This window comes from Lycorma delicatula, chromosome 7 (assembly GCF_047948215.1).
Source record: "Lycorma delicatula isolate Av1 chromosome 7, ASM4794821v1, whole genome shotgun sequence".
Classification (NCBI taxonomy): Eukaryota; Metazoa; Arthropoda; class Insecta; order Hemiptera; family Fulgoridae; genus Lycorma; species Lycorma delicatula.
Genome location: NC_134461.1, coordinates 5,955,655 through 5,972,544, shown reverse-complemented (window position 1 = coordinate 5,972,544; position 16,890 = coordinate 5,955,655). Strand labels below are relative to the sequence as shown.

At 32.2% G+C, this 16,890-nt stretch overlaps 1 protein-coding gene across 1 annotated transcript in view; it reads right to left on the bottom strand.

Moving 5' to 3' along the window:
- Window positions 1-16,890, bottom strand: part of LOC142327872 (voltage-dependent calcium channel type A subunit alpha-1-like) — a 136,058-nt gene that overhangs the window by 104,635 nt on the left and 14,533 nt on the right. The window contains exons 4-8 of the mRNA XM_075371231.1: window positions 16,096-16,311; window positions 14,110-14,261; window positions 11,601-11,704; window positions 8,748-8,860; window positions 660-747 (exon numbers count right to left, since the gene is read on the bottom strand). Of these exons, the coding sequence (XP_075227346.1) occupies window positions 660-747; window positions 8,748-8,860; window positions 11,601-11,704; window positions 14,110-14,261; window positions 16,096-16,311 (673 nt within the window). The remainder of the gene's footprint in view (window positions 1-659; window positions 748-8,747; window positions 8,861-11,600; window positions 11,705-14,109; window positions 14,262-16,095; window positions 16,312-16,890) is intronic.

Here is a 16,890-nt window from a genome sequence, read left to right as displayed (position 1 = left end):
ACTTAAACGTTTTAATATCTTAACGTCCTTGTCGAACCGCGAACACGCGTAATATATTATTTCTTACCGGAAAGGAGCGAGCTAATTTATTGTTTTACACCGTTAGTCGCACTGTATTTTTTGTAAATCATCCCAGGTACAAAAGGCGCTTTCTCCAAAATAATGATATTTACCGTGCAGTCAGTCGCTTTATCTTCTTCTTCTTTTTCCTATTTAGCCTACGGTAACTACCGTTTAGATAATTCTTCAGAGGATGAATGAGGATTGTACATTCTCAGTTCGACCGTTCCCGAGATGTGTGGTTAATCAGTCTCCTTAACTTAAGTGGTGTGAAGGTGTGTAACTCGTAGAACTGAATATCACCTTAGTTTCTGTGAACTCGATACGCCGATACGCAATAGTACGTTCGCTCGAGCGAAGAAGACAACAAAAATCTACTGAAGTCTTCACTTTCCTATCGAAAAGAAAACGGGGTGCTTGTTTTATTTGAGAATAACTACACGATTTTCGGGAGTGAATCGTATCTGGTTGCTTACAGCCGTTATGAATTCGATGGCATTTATCCTTTTATTTTTAACATCTATTCCGAGCAAAAAGAACACCAAAAAAAAAAACATACATATAAATAAATAAAAAAACAACCGTTTTTTGTAACTTACCAAGAATCATAATCGTAAGTACGTCGACCGGTTCCAAAATCATTAAGAGTTTGGAGGTTGAAGTCGTCTGCTGATTCTTCATTGTTATCTGTAAAAAAAATAATAAACCTTAAAATTTATTTGTATTTTCTTGAAAGTAATTCGACTGTGTAATGTATTTGCCGGTTTTTCTTTCCTGAACGGTTACGGTACTTAAAAGAGTGAAAATATAATCATCACGCTGTCTGTAAAAAATTATCGCTTAGGCTTTTTAATTTCATTATGGTTTTCGCTCGTTTGAACGCTAAAATTTTAGTTTTAAAATTCCTCATAAAGCCATTTGTAAACGATTATAAAAATATTTCGAGTTCCGTTTTTTAGATAAGTTCCATCGTGAAATTTGGAAAATTTTGGATCGATTCTCCAAAACGTTTAAAAACTCGGATGACAGAGATAAGAATATATCTTGGCAGTAGTATATCTACAAAAAAAATCAAAGTAATTAGTATTTTGATCGTTATTTTCAATATTATATAAACGTATTAATTTTAAAAGTAAAATAATATTTAATTACAATCTTCATTTAAATCCGATCGAGAATATTTTGTATTCACAGTTCCTCGTGGAAAAAAGTGGACTAAACACTAAAACTTCTAAACCGCTAATTGTACGGCTAAAAGCATCTATTACAACTGCTCCTGTGTACACGATCAGCTTTTCATCTTAATTTAATTTAATATATTTAAATTAGAACAAAAGAAAAATCTGTTTAAATGAATGTATATGAAGTCGGATTCGAACCGATGTGTGCATGGTTACGCATCCGACACGTTCTCACTTATACCGCATTTCTATTTGAGCGACGTGAAACAAAATTAATATATAAAATGCTAAGGAAATTTTTAGGGTCATTTTTCTGTGCACCTGTCCACTTTATTAAAAAAACTGGAGGATCTTATCTCGCTTTCGAATGAAATAAGTTTAAATGAAGCGCAGAAAAAATGCGTATATGTAATAAAATAGGCGTACAAGGATATCATGTGGTGTCCACATCAGATATTTTAGGGTAATGTATCCGTTTAAAATTTTAAAATAAATGAAAACGTCATACCGTACTAAAAAATAAACGTTCATTATAACCGTTAAAAAATTTTCGACGCGATAGATATCACGAGCTGTTAGTTCACATTTTTCCCGCGCGTGAAATTAAATTGTGCGCTGTTAAAATTGATGTCGACCAGAGCGCTGTGCCGATTAAATACGGATCCGAAGATAATTTAATCGAGCGATATTCTTTTCGTATTGCGACGCGATTATATTTAAATAGAACATATGGGAATCCTAGGATTTTCCGGTCGTTAGGTGAATGATATTTTCGTTGAACTTTCATTTACCAGGTAAAAAGCACTTTTAAGATTACCGGTACGAAGCAAAATATTGAAAATAAAAATAGACAAGCGGTCGTAGCCCGTATTAATACCGTAGTAAAAATAAAAATAATAATAGCGATACGACTGTGGAAAGATAACTAAATAGAATCCGTACGTATAAAGAAATAATTTTTGAAGGTGTTAATCGCTAAATATTTTATTACGTAGATAAGAGCCATTTAGCGGTCAACAATATCTATTAAAATTGTTTAAAACTCATCGACAGAATAATATACTTTTGAAAAGAGGTAATTTAACTTTAAATAAATCGCTAGGAATAGGATTGTTAATTTTTTATTAAAAATAAAAATCGAAGCGTAAAGGCTCTGAGCCTTCCTCAGAGCCCAAAATATTCAGCTATGTACCGTGAAAATAATCCGCTGCAAAGCGGTTATTTCGTTTCGATAATACCGTGGAAATTTACCGTTTAATAAGATAAATCGCCTGATACCCTACATTTTTTCTCTAAATGAAGTTTTATCAAAATACGAAAGCTTTTGAAACCTCATCAGAAAATTAGGGCTAATATGTTTATATCTAAAGAAAATAGTCAATTTGTTTAAATCTTTCATCGTTTATATGCGCCGTCTTAGGACTTCATTATATTTTAATGTTACCGGTCGGGAATAATTTTAAACTTCAGCAACGGTGGAGAGATACTTTTTGTAACTTATTTTAAAATTAATATTTTGTCGAGTAAAAGTAGATGTGTTATTTAAAATATTTTAATTTTACGTTATTCTTTTAAAGACCTATTACCAAAACATAGGAAGTTGATTTTGTATTTTTGTAACTTTTTATCGGTAATAAATAATTCAACGATATTACTTTTATTAAAACCGTTTAAAACTATAGGAGTAATAATTACAGTTTTAGGAGAAACAAATTCCATCGTATCACCGGTGGAATGTTGTAAGTTTAGCGCCGCGGTTGCCGGCTACTTTACTAATTGAAAACGATAGCGTAACTGTTTATTTATCCGATCTGCCGAGCGATTAAAAACTACAAGGCGATATTTCAGGTGCCGATTTGGGATATTAATATAAGCAAAGATGTTTCTTATAGACGTATTACTGGAAACGCTTTATTATAACGACCTTTTTTCTTGAGAATCCGATACGAGAAAATCTATATAAATTCAGTAGGAAACAAAAGTTTTCGAAATTCAACTTTAACTCGAAACAGTGTGATCAAAAACAGTGAAATTTTGAACAGAACAAAAATCTTCTTCGTAATTTTAAAATAAATAATATCTAAAAGTATAAAAATAATTTCTGAAGCCGATTAAGCATCTAAGAAATTTTTTATTCCACGCTATTTGTAAATCAAGCCGTACTAATAAAAATACAGTTGAAGCATGTTATCTCGTAGCATTAACAGTAGCTATGATTTTTTCTAAACCGCAATCACGGAAAACTTCTTATTGCCTGCTGCAATCGATACGATCGTTGTTTTAATAGGCGTGGAAAAAGCAAAAAAATTTCCGCTTTCTTTCGACACAGTATGAAGACGAATCGATGCTCACGATCAGATAATTCAGCGAGTTCAAATGAAATTTTTAGTATTCAATTTGACGAATCGACAGATGCGGCAGACATTTTTCAGTTCTTATGTTTTACGAGACATGAATGCGATAGGACAGATCGGTTGAAGAAAATACATTGTTTTGCCGATCGATACCTCATCGTGCAGCAGAACGATCATATTTTATGTATTCTATGAAGCTACTAGACAATATAACATAGTTTGGACAAATTGTATTGCGGTACGTAGTGATGGTGCAATGGCGATAACATGAAGGAACAGCAGATTTCTGAAAAAAAATTAAAAGATCGTCTTATACCGCGGGCGGGATGGACGCACTGCTTCCTTCACAGACATGCTCTTAACACAAAAAAGAAATAAGTCAAACAAATTCTTCGTAAAACTGTAAAAACGGTTAATTTATTAAAGGTCGACCGTTACAGAATAGGTCGTTTGGTAAACTGTACTTATGATACGGTCGAAAAGAAAAAATCACTAAATATTTTTATAATTGATTTTTTTTCTCATAGATCGTTTTCATTATTGTTTACGTGTAAAGTTGTAGGCTAATTTCGCGACCCACTTTTCATGTCACCGCGACCTCCAGGTTGAGAATCACCGTCTTATACGATTACATTTTACTTTTATAGTCGTATAATTATTGATGTTACTTTTTTCATTTGAAATCAACATTTCTTGGCAAGTATTTTTATTCTTTATAATAAAATGTCCGTTACGTAATTATAATTACGTAACGGATATTAATTTAATATTAATATCCTTAATCGGATTTTAATTTTATTATTATCCTTTTAAACAAAAACTTTCAAAAATTCGATGTATTATTTCATTACGCGTTTTAAAACGTATATAGTACATTACTTTACGTGTTTGTGAGATCCGTTCTAAAGCGTTCACAGGAATTTTCGTAAAAATTAAATTTCAGATCGCAAACAAGTCAGACGATAGATGAGATCAGATAAAAATAAATCGTAAATTAATTTAACCGATGCAAAAGTAAAATAAAAATTTCTAAATCGATCGTTGATATACGGAATAAGTCGAGGATTGTTGCGCGTAAATTTAACGCAAACTTTTTATAGATAAATACGGCAAACTTAGATCTTTCTTTTTAAATAAAATGAAGAAATACACGATTATTCTTATCTAATTAAAAGAAAATAAGTTGAGAAATAAAGGAAATAAGTTAACGTAAATCGACTTGGCGAGAACAAGTAAGAAGTTTACGAATACGTTCGACCACGTGCGAGTAACTGTTCAACACGGACGGAATAAATCCGACCCTTTTTTGTCTCCCGTGCGTACCACGGGCAAGCACACGGTCGTGTTTTCCGGTTTTTTTCAAACGTATTTTTTTATTCCAAGACATATATAAAGATTGAAAACTTTACGCGCGAGATATTATTTACGCGAGTTAAAAAAAAAAAAATAATAAAAAAAAAATAATACTTCGGCAGGGAGGGTTAATACACCGATGAAAAGCTACCACCGAATGTGTAATGAAACAATAATTTTCACGCACTCGTGCTCTTTTTCTTATGTGAAAGGGAAACAGATACAATATTTTGCAAAACAGTAAAAATATAGAAATGAACGTAAATAATTATGCGCCTAAGTAGATATATTTTGTATAAATAATGCAAATTTATGAAAACGGATTGTACTTTTGGAAATGCGATCCGACCGTTAGATTCGGTTATTCGGGCGTCCCACGCCTTTATTACTTGTGAAATGAAATCGTAAAGAAAATCATTCAAAGTCTTTTTTCTATCTGCACAGATGAATTTTGTAAAGATAATTTTAATCGCTTGTTTCCACGGTCCTAGATGATTTTCATAAAGAAGTCATTTCATATTTTGTTTCTATTAAATTTAAGTTATATTGTTTTTTTCTGTTTAGCGCATATATTACTTTACAAGAGCGTATTTAAAAAGTTTCCTTATTTTATATTTTTTAGTCGTCGTTTCCTAATACGAATTTATCAGTTTTTATCAGAAGCAGTAGCTTCCGATTGAAAATGGAAATGTAACGGTAGATTTTAATGTGATCGCTCGTACGACTCGAAAGCGAGACCGGTAGAAAGATGAAAACAACGCAGGTTAGTTAACGGTCCTTTACGTCATCGGCAAATTACATCGAATTCAGTTCGAACAAGACTGTCTGGAGAAAAACGTTTCGATAAAAGAACAGGTCGAGATTATCGGAACCCACCGGGTCGGTCTAGCGGTTAACGCGTCTTCCCAAATCAGCTGATTTGGAAGTCGAGAGTTACAGCGTTCAAGTCCTAGTAAAGCCGGTTATTTTTACACGGATTTGAATACTAGATCGTGGATACCGGCGTTCTTTGGCGGTCGGGTTTCAATTAACCACACATGTCAGGAACGGTCGAACTGAGAATGTACAAGACTACACTTCATTTACACTAATACATATCATCCTCATTCATCCTCTGAAGTATTATCTAAACGGCAGTTACCGGAGGCTAAACAGGAAAAAGAAAGAAAAAGGTCGAGATTATCGAGCGACTTACTCGTGAAATGAAATTAATACCGATAAACGTATCGTTGACGCTAAGAACAGTTACCGTGGAAGTTTTCCGCTGGCGAGGAGCCTATCTCGATGTACACTGTCGAGGGATCGAGCGAATCGGCATCGTAGCACGCAAAGCAGTTTAGTCGACGATAGCAGACGTCACTTTTTATCTCTTTCTTCCTCTTTATCGGCCGACTTCGAGGACATCCGTTTAAAATCGTATATCCCTGAAACGAGTGAATTTCGTTTGAAAACAATTTATTCGCGAAAACCTTTTGCACCGTCATCCTCGATAACTGTACGTTCAAATTTTGATCTCGCTAGCTTATCGGAAAGTAGGTTAAAAATCGATTGCAAAATTTTGATTGCCCTGTCGCCGACAGACCCGAAGAAATATTTAAATAAAAGCGTAAAGCAATAGTTAAATCTGCTGTTTTATTTAACAAAAAGGACACGATTTGTACGTACGCAGAGTCGATAGAAATGTCGTTAATTAATGGTAAAACAAATATTGATACGGCTGCGGTTCCAGAATACGGTGGTAAATATCTAGATCGAAGAATATCAAATCGTAAAAAAATTGAAGCTGTGGAGAGAAAACCGATAATTATTAGCGAACAACGGTTTTTAAGAAAGGTAAATACCGAAGGAAATATTCGACGCTGAACCTTAAACGATCAATTTAGATTTCACGATCGGTGTACGACAAGGGGACTAACGATTGTACCCGGATGTGTAAAAATATTACTGGCAGACTGTAACTAACGGACAAACGAATAATCAAATTCCGTCCACCGAATTTGAAAATTTTTACGTAATCTAGATTTCCTGAATCGTATAACGGTTACCGATGAATCGTGCTTACGGAGAAAAGTGAAATATCAATTTTCAAAATGCCCGCGCTCGGATCTAAGAAAACCGAGCGTATAATTGCCACTACGCATTCTCAGATAGATTTTTGTTCGATCTGAGGTGCGGTCTTCTTAAATACGATATCATCAGTCCTTTAATCTCACGTCGAGGCTTTCAAGAATAAAGCGCTTAGATTTTTTGTTAACAAATTCGATTAAACCCGCTCAAGATATTCGGTCCAAACCCGCGAACCGCATATTCGGTCCGTCTGCAGACGGACCGAATATGCGGTTTGTGCGTACGATGATGTTCACCTCGCGTCTCTTGTGATAAAGGTTATTTAAATATACACGTGAAACCGACAGTTGAAGTCTACCGGTAAAATGGTTACCACGATCTCCTGATTTCACTCTATCAGACTTTTCTTTCGGGTAGGATTAACTTTTTTTGCTAATATTAATGCCCCGAATCTCGTTGCCGAATTTTTGCCGTAAAAGAGTTTTTCTTTTTCCTGTTTAGCCTCCGGGAATTACTGTTCAGATATTACTTCAGAGGATGAACGAGGATGATATGCATGAATGTAAATGAATTGTAGTCTTGTACAATCTCAGTTCGACCGTTCCTGAGACGGTGGCTAATTGAAATCCGACCGCCAAAGAACACCGGTATCCACGATCTAGTATTCAAATCCGTGTAAAAGTAATCGTCCTTACTAGGATTTGAACGCCGGAACTCTCGACGTTCAAATCGGCTGATTTGGGAAGACGCGTTAACCGCTAGATCAACCCGGCGGGTTTTTCCGTAAAAGATTAAATCGTTCTATACGTACAGCGATAAAAATATCCGTTCGGGTGGAATACCCGATAACGTTCTACGATGATTTTGAACTCAAATTAAATTCCGATGTGAATCGGTTGAGATTATTTTTAATGTTTCTCTAAGAAAAGAAGGAACTTTGCGGAGCAGAAAAATATCAGCCCTACATCAGCGCTTTAACTAACGCTTCTTTTTATAAGTCGTTCCGAATTTACAGAAAATAATGTTAACCGTCCTTCTCCCCTCGTAAAAGTTTGGCGAATGTATATATTTGTTACGAAATAAAAAGTTGTACTGTCGGTAAGAAAAAGAAAGATGCACAAAACATTTGTACGCGCATAAAATACATTAAGAATAGGCCGATATCCGCTGCGGAGTGGTAGCGTCTCAGCCTTTCATCCGGAGGTCCTGGGTTCGAATCCCGGTCAGGCATGGAATTTTTCTTACGCTACAAATTTCCATTCTCGTAAAGCAAAATGACCGAAACAGTCGATGCCGATCGTTTCACTAAAAAAAATATTAAGAAAATTTTCTACCCCGTCTGTAACGCGGTAGTTAAAAAATTGAAATTTAAGTATGTTTTTCAAAAAATAGGTTATCGTTTAAGTATAAATCGTATATTTTATATGATAACGGAAAGTCATTGAGTTATCTAATTTACATTTATTTGAACGCTATCAATTCGCCTATAATCGGTATCGTACAAATGAAATTTCTACGCGTTCATCGACTTATCTTTATATTATTTAATACGCGTTTGATATTTTACGGTCAGAAATAAAACCGAAAAAGTGTGTAACGGATGTCGGTGTTATGACCGGAAGACAACGAAAGCTTATTCTTTAAACCGTATTACAATTACACAAGCGCTCGGCGTTTGCGTACAGATAACCAAATATAAATGAATTTAAAGATATGCATGTTTATCACTTACTTTCCTGATGAAGAAGATCGGTGTCCCTTTTTCTGTGTAGCGTGTTGAAATATATTGGACGATTTATCGCTGTCGTTTTAAGCGTAAATTTATCCGTCGCTCGTTCGTATTCTCTAAATAAATACAAAACAAACAAAAAATATTGAGTGTAATCAAGTAAACACGTCGTTTAAAAATTTATTCTAATTTAGCGGTTACGAATCGCGATTAAAAAGAACTTATCGGGAACCAAGAAATCAAATTCCTTACAAATATAACGAGTAAAATCGCGACATTATTACGGTTTGTAAGGAAATAACCGGTGATATAAATCGGAAGGCGAAATAATAAAAAATCTAGTACGGTTTTTTTGCTCGATCGTGAGGGCGGAAGAGATGAAGAAAAAGGAAAAGTTTGAAGAACAGAGTTAGATAAAGACAGGGGAGATAGAGGAACCGTCTGGGAGGGAGTAAGATGGATTGACTTGGTCGGCTGCTAGACCCGATAAACAAAAATTTATTAATAATACAATTTATTCGCTTACAAGGGCAGGCATCGGCTTAGAACAGAGTTTATCGATCCCCTTTTTCTGGATAGCTACGAAGGGGGTCCTTACTTTAAATCTAAGACAGCGGCTGCAGCTAGGCTCAATTTTGAGGTACACCCCGTTAAGAGATTTTTGAGCGGTTCAAGAAACTTATTTATATACCTACATTCGCACCGGCTTCAACAGCAAAGTGGCGATCCTTCCGGTCTCTTAATCGAAAGGTCCTTCCGTATAGTTTTTTAACTTTAATTTTTTTCCTACGCATGCAGTAACACAGGTGATTTTTTTTCTTTAGGTGGCCTATCCTCCGATATCGTTTCTTTATGGAAAATCTTCCGCCGATTTATTTAAAATAATATGAAATAAAATGAATCTTTAATGAAACCGTATTAATTTGTCGACGAATTTTTAAATAATAATAATAATTAAAAACAAAACAAAAGACTCGATTTATCTGCGATCCGCTCAACGTGCATATAAATATCTGCTCAAAATAATTTTCAATAGCGGCTTGTGAATTGTGTACATTTCGTAGTAATTTTTTATATACCTCTTTCACGTGTCTGCATTTATTTAATTAATGTGGAGTTTAATCGGATTTATTTTTATATTATAGTCGTAATTTGTTTTTATATTTATTACTTATCTTAAACCGACACGATCTATGTAATGGATTAATACGTATTTAATATTATATGAAATATAAACCACCAAAACACAGCGATTACGTAGATAAGTTAAACTTATCTAATTAAACCGTATTCTACACGGTATCTACAGTCGGTATTGAATTATAAAATTATCTTATAATGTAATTTTTTTTCGATTTATTTTATTTTAGGTTACTACGTTCTGAAATTTTGAATTGAATTATGAACGCATATGCAAATTTTGCTGTCCAGTACTGGAATATCAACTGAAGGTGCGGGATCCTGCGAAAATCGATTGTTGGAAATAAATACGGATAGTTTAACTTATCTAATTCCTGTGTTTTGGTGGTTTATATTTCATAAAATATTAAATTTTAACTTGGTGGTCAGTACGTCGATTATATATAAGTTTCTTTTTTAACGCATTATGTTTTTAAAAAACGATTTGGTTTTATTTACGCTAAACAAAATTAATTCGATCGACATATATTCAATTTTACTATATACATAAGATTATTAGATATGCCTTCTAATAACTATAGTGATTAAACATTAATGTAAGAGAAAATGTACAAGCAAGACGATTTGAATGAACTTGATCGACATTCGTGGTGGACCGAATAAAAATTATATACTATCAAAAGCTTCAACTACAATAAAAATTCTAAGAAACGAATGATTATTAGGAATACATTCCAATGTTAACGGGTACATCCGCTAAATACTGTAATCTAATTTATATAAATAATATATACGAAATATATAGAGTATTTCATTTTAATCGCCCCAGTCGATTACCTAAACAGAAGTTACTCTGATCGGAGGGAGACATCTCATGGTGACCTTGAATTTGACCTTATTTAAACGTTAACACGATTTTTTTCCGATTGGAATGACTTATTTTTGACCCCGCCGATGAAAAGACAGAAAATTTTACTTTGGAATATGTAGTCAGATATATGACCTTGGACCTTTCTTTGAAGGTCATAAGCTAACCATCAGAGATAATGTTATACGCAGATAGAGTTATACGAGTTACACGTTTTTGAAGGTCATTCAATATCCTGGAATATTTATATTCCAGGTCATTTATCTCTTTCGTACGTATTTTTTTATACGAAAGAGTATAAAAAATGGCTTAACACTATCGCATAACACAATTTTTGACGGTTAACCCATGACCTTTAAAAAAGATCCAAGTACAAACGTATGGCTGCATATTCCGATGTAAAATTTTCTGCTCTTTTCATTGGTGGGGTCAAAAATAGGTCATAACGTTTGAAAAAATCGTATTAATCTTGAAATAAAGTCAAGGTCAAGTTCAGGGTCAAATACAAGGTCACCATGAGGTTTCCCTCTTCAATCTGAATAACTTTTAAGTATTTTTTATATTGTGCCTAGTTTACGAGAAAATTGTCTGGGGCAATTAAAATTAAACTATATATATATATATATATATTACTATGTACATACTACATTCAAATACACTTTTTTTAATGCTTCATTAGAACTTATATCTTTAATTCATTAATGCTGTAAATTTAAAATGAAAAACAAATCACAATAGTACATTACACAAATACCAATAATACATTTGAACACACAGAACTGAAATTGAAATGTGAAGATAATGATTTCAGTATTCAATACAAACAGAAAATTTATTATTTTACTTACACAGCTATAATACCAACAATTAGATTCAGACTGAAGAAACCACCAATAATAACAACAGCAACAAAATACAATTCTTGAAGGGATGATGAGTTAAAAGTAGAAAACTACAAAAAAAAACCAAAAAAAATATCAAAGTAAATCATGTTATATTATCAAAAAATAAAAAGTGTGAACTAGATAAAATTATATAATTAACAGGTTCTCTTGGATTTTTCCTTTTTGTGAAGAGAGCTAGTACATTCATTTAACACGTTTTAATTTTGTAAAAGTCGATTAAAAAGGAGCTGTCCATTGAACGTTTTTTTTTGCCTTTGAAATCAGAGAATAATATACTATAGTGATAATGGGCCTATAATATATTCTTTTTTGTTTGAATTAGATGCCAGTTTTGGTATTAATATGACTCCAGATAAACCGTCATTTTTTAAGCGGCCCTACAATGATCGCACTACAATCAGTGAATGTTCCTGTAAAATGATGCTAATTTACTTAAGTCTACGCAAGTATCAGAGGATCGGATCAGATGCTGACTGATACTGACTGCCCCCCAAGTCCAAAAATACAGCAGCCATTTGAGCGGTCACTTCTTTGTAGTTATTGAGGCGTATTTAAAAGATTCTAAATAAAAGGATTTAGTTGAATTCAAGAAAAAACAATTTTTTCTTCAATTTTTTTCATTTTCTTAAACGGCCATTCAAGTATTAAATTATTTTTTTGGTGATTTTAGAACCATTCCTCTCCTCCTTTCAGTAGATATAAGAAAATAGTAGGTTCTTTGTTAAGATAAAATTTTCTAGGTTTAATGAGTTTTGCCGGCCTCCGTGGCGCGAGTGGTAGCGTCTCGGCCTTTCACCCGGAGGTCCTGGGTTCGAATCCCGGTCAGGCATGGCATTTTTCACACACGCTACAAATCATTCATCTCATCCTCTGCGGAATGAAATGCTTGAGTACAGACCCGGAGGTAAAAAAAAAAAAAAAAAAAAAAAAAAAAAAAAAAAAAAAAAAAAAAGTGTAATTAGTTTGCTGACAAACTCTGGCTAAGAACTCAAATGCAGTAGACTCTGTATTTGACATTAAGTCAATCAAAGTAAACAGATTATTTAAATTACTTTTAAAAAAATAATAAATTTAATTTGATCAAATTATTTTACCAGAAATGTAAATTTGATCGTTAATATTATTTATTATCGCATTAAGCGCTAAATACCTTAAATAACTTATTTGCTTGTATATATGTAAACTATTATTGAAATTAGAATGTCACTAATTAATTTTATTCTGCATCTGATTGCTAATACTTTTAATAAAAAAGAAATATAATCGACTGTTTAAATAAATTTATTTAATTTAAATTTGAATATAATCTGAGTGTTAATCGAAAGTAAACGCTACATTATTTTATTTACTTATGTAATATTGTTTAATACTGCAATGTAGGAGATACAGCAAGTTTAAATTTTATCTTATTGAAGTTTTAAAGGAACGGGACTGCCAAGTATGCTGAGAGAGGCGTAGAGATTAATCATCTCTTGCACTCATTATTTTCTTTTTCTGTTTAGCCTCTGGAACCACCGTAAGGTATTACTTCAGAGGTTGAATGAGCATGATGTGTATGAATGTAAATAGTTTTGTACAGCCTTAGATCGACCGTTTCTGAGGTGTGTGATCAGTTGAAACACCAAAGAAAACCGGTATCCACGATTCAGTACTCAAATCCGTATAAAAGAAACTGCCTTTATTAGGATTTGAAGATACAGAAATTATCTTCAAATTCGTTACTGTTTCGGTACTGTTTGAAGATACAGAAATTATCTAGAATATACGATTAGAGAATTGACAGTAATCTACAGAAAATAGGGTTTGAAGACTTATTTTGGCAATATTTGGTTGTGGGAGCGACCAGATAGAATCTGCATATCAAGGGAGAAAGTGTCCCAAGATATTAGGACAAGGTGCTGAGAAAGGTCAGCATATTTGCCTTTACAGAAGAGTCTTTTTGACCGGGAAGCTTAGTAGAATGTGAAGGTCAACACTGGTGGAATAGAGATGATAGAGCATTCTGCTTAGAAGATGGATGGATTCATGGATATGAATGGTGGGTGGAGTGGTATGAAGTGGAATGGAATAAAAGGTTCTGGAATAGTATCGGTATATGGCGCTTTATCGTAGAAATAAAGTGTGCATCAGCCTCCTTAATATTTCTAAAGTCCTGCAATGTACTTAGAATTTTCCAGGACATTCTAATAACTGAAAGTTCCTAGAATGTTCCAGAAACACTTCAATAAATATTTTACGCATACCCTAAAAACAGAAAATTGTTCACACTATGTTTTTTTTCCATTTGAGATCTCTCCTACCTTACATAAACATTTACCTCTCCCACCCATTTCCAATAAAAGATAAGCGAAGTACATACCCTCATATTATTTAAACTCAAAAGACCTCTAACAATATATTTGCATATATTTTTCAAGTACTAATTATTCATTATTAAATATATATGACTTACTGCATACGCAATAGATGACCAGCCTTCAAGTGTTGCAACCTGAAATAGAATAAAAGTTGTTTTCCAAATGTTAGTGAATGTAATTAAATCGAGGTGAACTTCATTCTCCCAGGCTTCACACAAAAATGTTTCTTTTAAACAGAAAATATTCCCTGAAAAATAGAACACATTTATTACAAGAGTTCAGCGGTTCAATAATCTGATATATTTATCGGTCGATTGAAATCATAGTTGACATTAATATAATTCTATTTTAACATTTTATTTATTTCACAGTTAATAATACAAGTTTATGTAGGTACTTTAGGTAAGCTTGCAGGTGTAATACGTAAAACAAACAAGAGAATAATTCTCTAATGCAAAAAATGTTGAAGTTTTTTCATTTTATAAATCTTTTATGATGTACTAATGCTGGAGTAAAAAATTATTTGACTTGATCATATACATATTTATTTTTTAAACCTTAAGCGCAAATATATAATAAAATTTAAATATGTATTAAATTTTCTTCTGGCATTTAATAAATAAATAATATCGAAAATATTTCATTTTTGAAGGATTTAGTTTTTTATACTAAAATATAAAACGCATTCTTTTTTCACCCATCTAAATAATCTTGATTTTTTGGTTAAAAATGAAAGTGCGGGTATGCATCAATACAAACAGTGAGTTGTGTCAAGACGTTCTTTATTAATTCTAAAAGTATTAATTTTTCATGATCATATTTGTTGAACCGTTATGGTAATTTGTTTCAATGCACATTCCTTGCTTATATTTTTTCTCATTTAAAGTCCAGCATTTTAAATTAAATGTCACTTTCAAAAAGCATTCTTTAGTATATATTTTTTATTTATTATGTATGCGATACTATCATATGTTTTAACAAACATTATGATCCTATGACATCACACTCTTACTTTATGGTAAAATGCATTTTCTTCTGTCAACTTTCTCTATATTAAATAAAATAATCTGTATTAATTGTTTACTCTGCTTTAAAATTTATTTTTTTATAATTTTTTTAATTATAGATTAATTGATATCAGTAATTTATTCATTATCATATTTTCACTGAAAATGAACATTGAAAACTGAAACTGCAAAATTCCAAGTCGACTGAATAACTGGAAGTACTTAAAAATTGATCCAGGACAGAGTATGAGTTAAATAAAAGCGTTTTAAAAATATACGCACATTTTCAACATGAATACATTGAAATAAATAAATGCTGGTAATGACAGTAATAAAAATTTCTAATTCTAAATCTTCAGTTTTAATTAACTTTGAGAAATTTAATTAAAATTTTAGAAAGGCTGATAAAAAAATTATTTAATGGAAAATTTTAGGGATAATATGTGAATTATGTAAATTAGTTGCTTCATAATTTTCTTCATTTCTTTTCTTGCTGAATTTGTGCTGCGTATTTGATAAATTACTCTTCACTTTGAATAAAATTATTGACATCATTCCACAGCCATACTGAATAAATAACTGGTAGAACAGATTCTTTCTCGTCCATTTCTTTTAATCTGCTTATAATGGCAGTGATTACTTACAACACAATTTTTATATTTGTAGAGAAAAGAAGAAAAAATTTACTTGTTTAACATAAATTTATTCTGTTATTCATTAATCCTATAAACAGGTGTTTTGCTTGTATTTTATATGGTTTCATTAAGGACTTAGAGAAAAACAAATTAAAAGTTATTGTATATTCAGCTTCTAAATTACAAATATACATATATATATGTATATATATAGATAGGAAAAATTTTTGATGTAAAATAATATTAATGGATTAAAAACCATCACAACTACAAACTAATGTACCTATTTGCATATCTTTTTACATGTGAATTGTGAATACATTTCTGATTTCTCTCTCTCTCTCTCTCTGTGTGTGTGTGTGTGTGTGTGTGTGTGTGTGTGTGTGTGCATGTGCGCGTGTCAATAATGCAAGAGCACAATATCCGTACGTTTACTGACCAATTTTATTTGGTTCTAAACAGGAGCTGTAAGATTCATAATCCAAACGGAAGCGATCGGCTTCAGTTTCCGTGAAACATGCTCTAAATGCTTGTGAATGTTGGTAGTCATGAAATGAGAATGTAGCCAAGTATAGTAATATAAGAAAAATAAAGATTCCAACAATAGTTAAAGAAAAAAATGCATTTGATATCGTTTTCCATATTATATTTATATCTGTAACAAAAAGTAGTGTAATATTTTAATAGAGTTTGCATTGATACTTAAACTAATAATTAGAAAATGTAACTTAATAAAATCATTAGATTATATATCTCTAAATTTTTCATGATGTGAACTTATTGTGATGATTGAACTAAACTTATTGTGGCATCACAATAAGTTTAAATCTGGTGACAAGGCTTTCAGTGTTTTTCTATAATAATGGTTATCGGTTTAAAAGCTCTGTTGGTGAGGAAGTAGCACACATGGTGGAGGAGTGAGTGAATTGAAAGAAAGTGCTTTTGATCGACTTTCAAAGACAACCACCCCTACATGCTCATATATAGGTATATTTCAAATTTTTTTCTAAAACATTAAGTTTTTGCCTCTAAGTATAATTTGATTGTAGTTTTTAAATGCTCAAAGTGTTTTTTGAAATATGTTTGGCATTGTCTTTCTGGTATGAAATTTTGGGAAGTAAAGTTTGACTAGTTGTATTTGTTTATATCGAGCTATTCTGATAAAAGTTTGTTAAGGCTACATGAAGATTTAAATATTATTTTAAATTAAAAAAATACAACTTCATTGGAATTT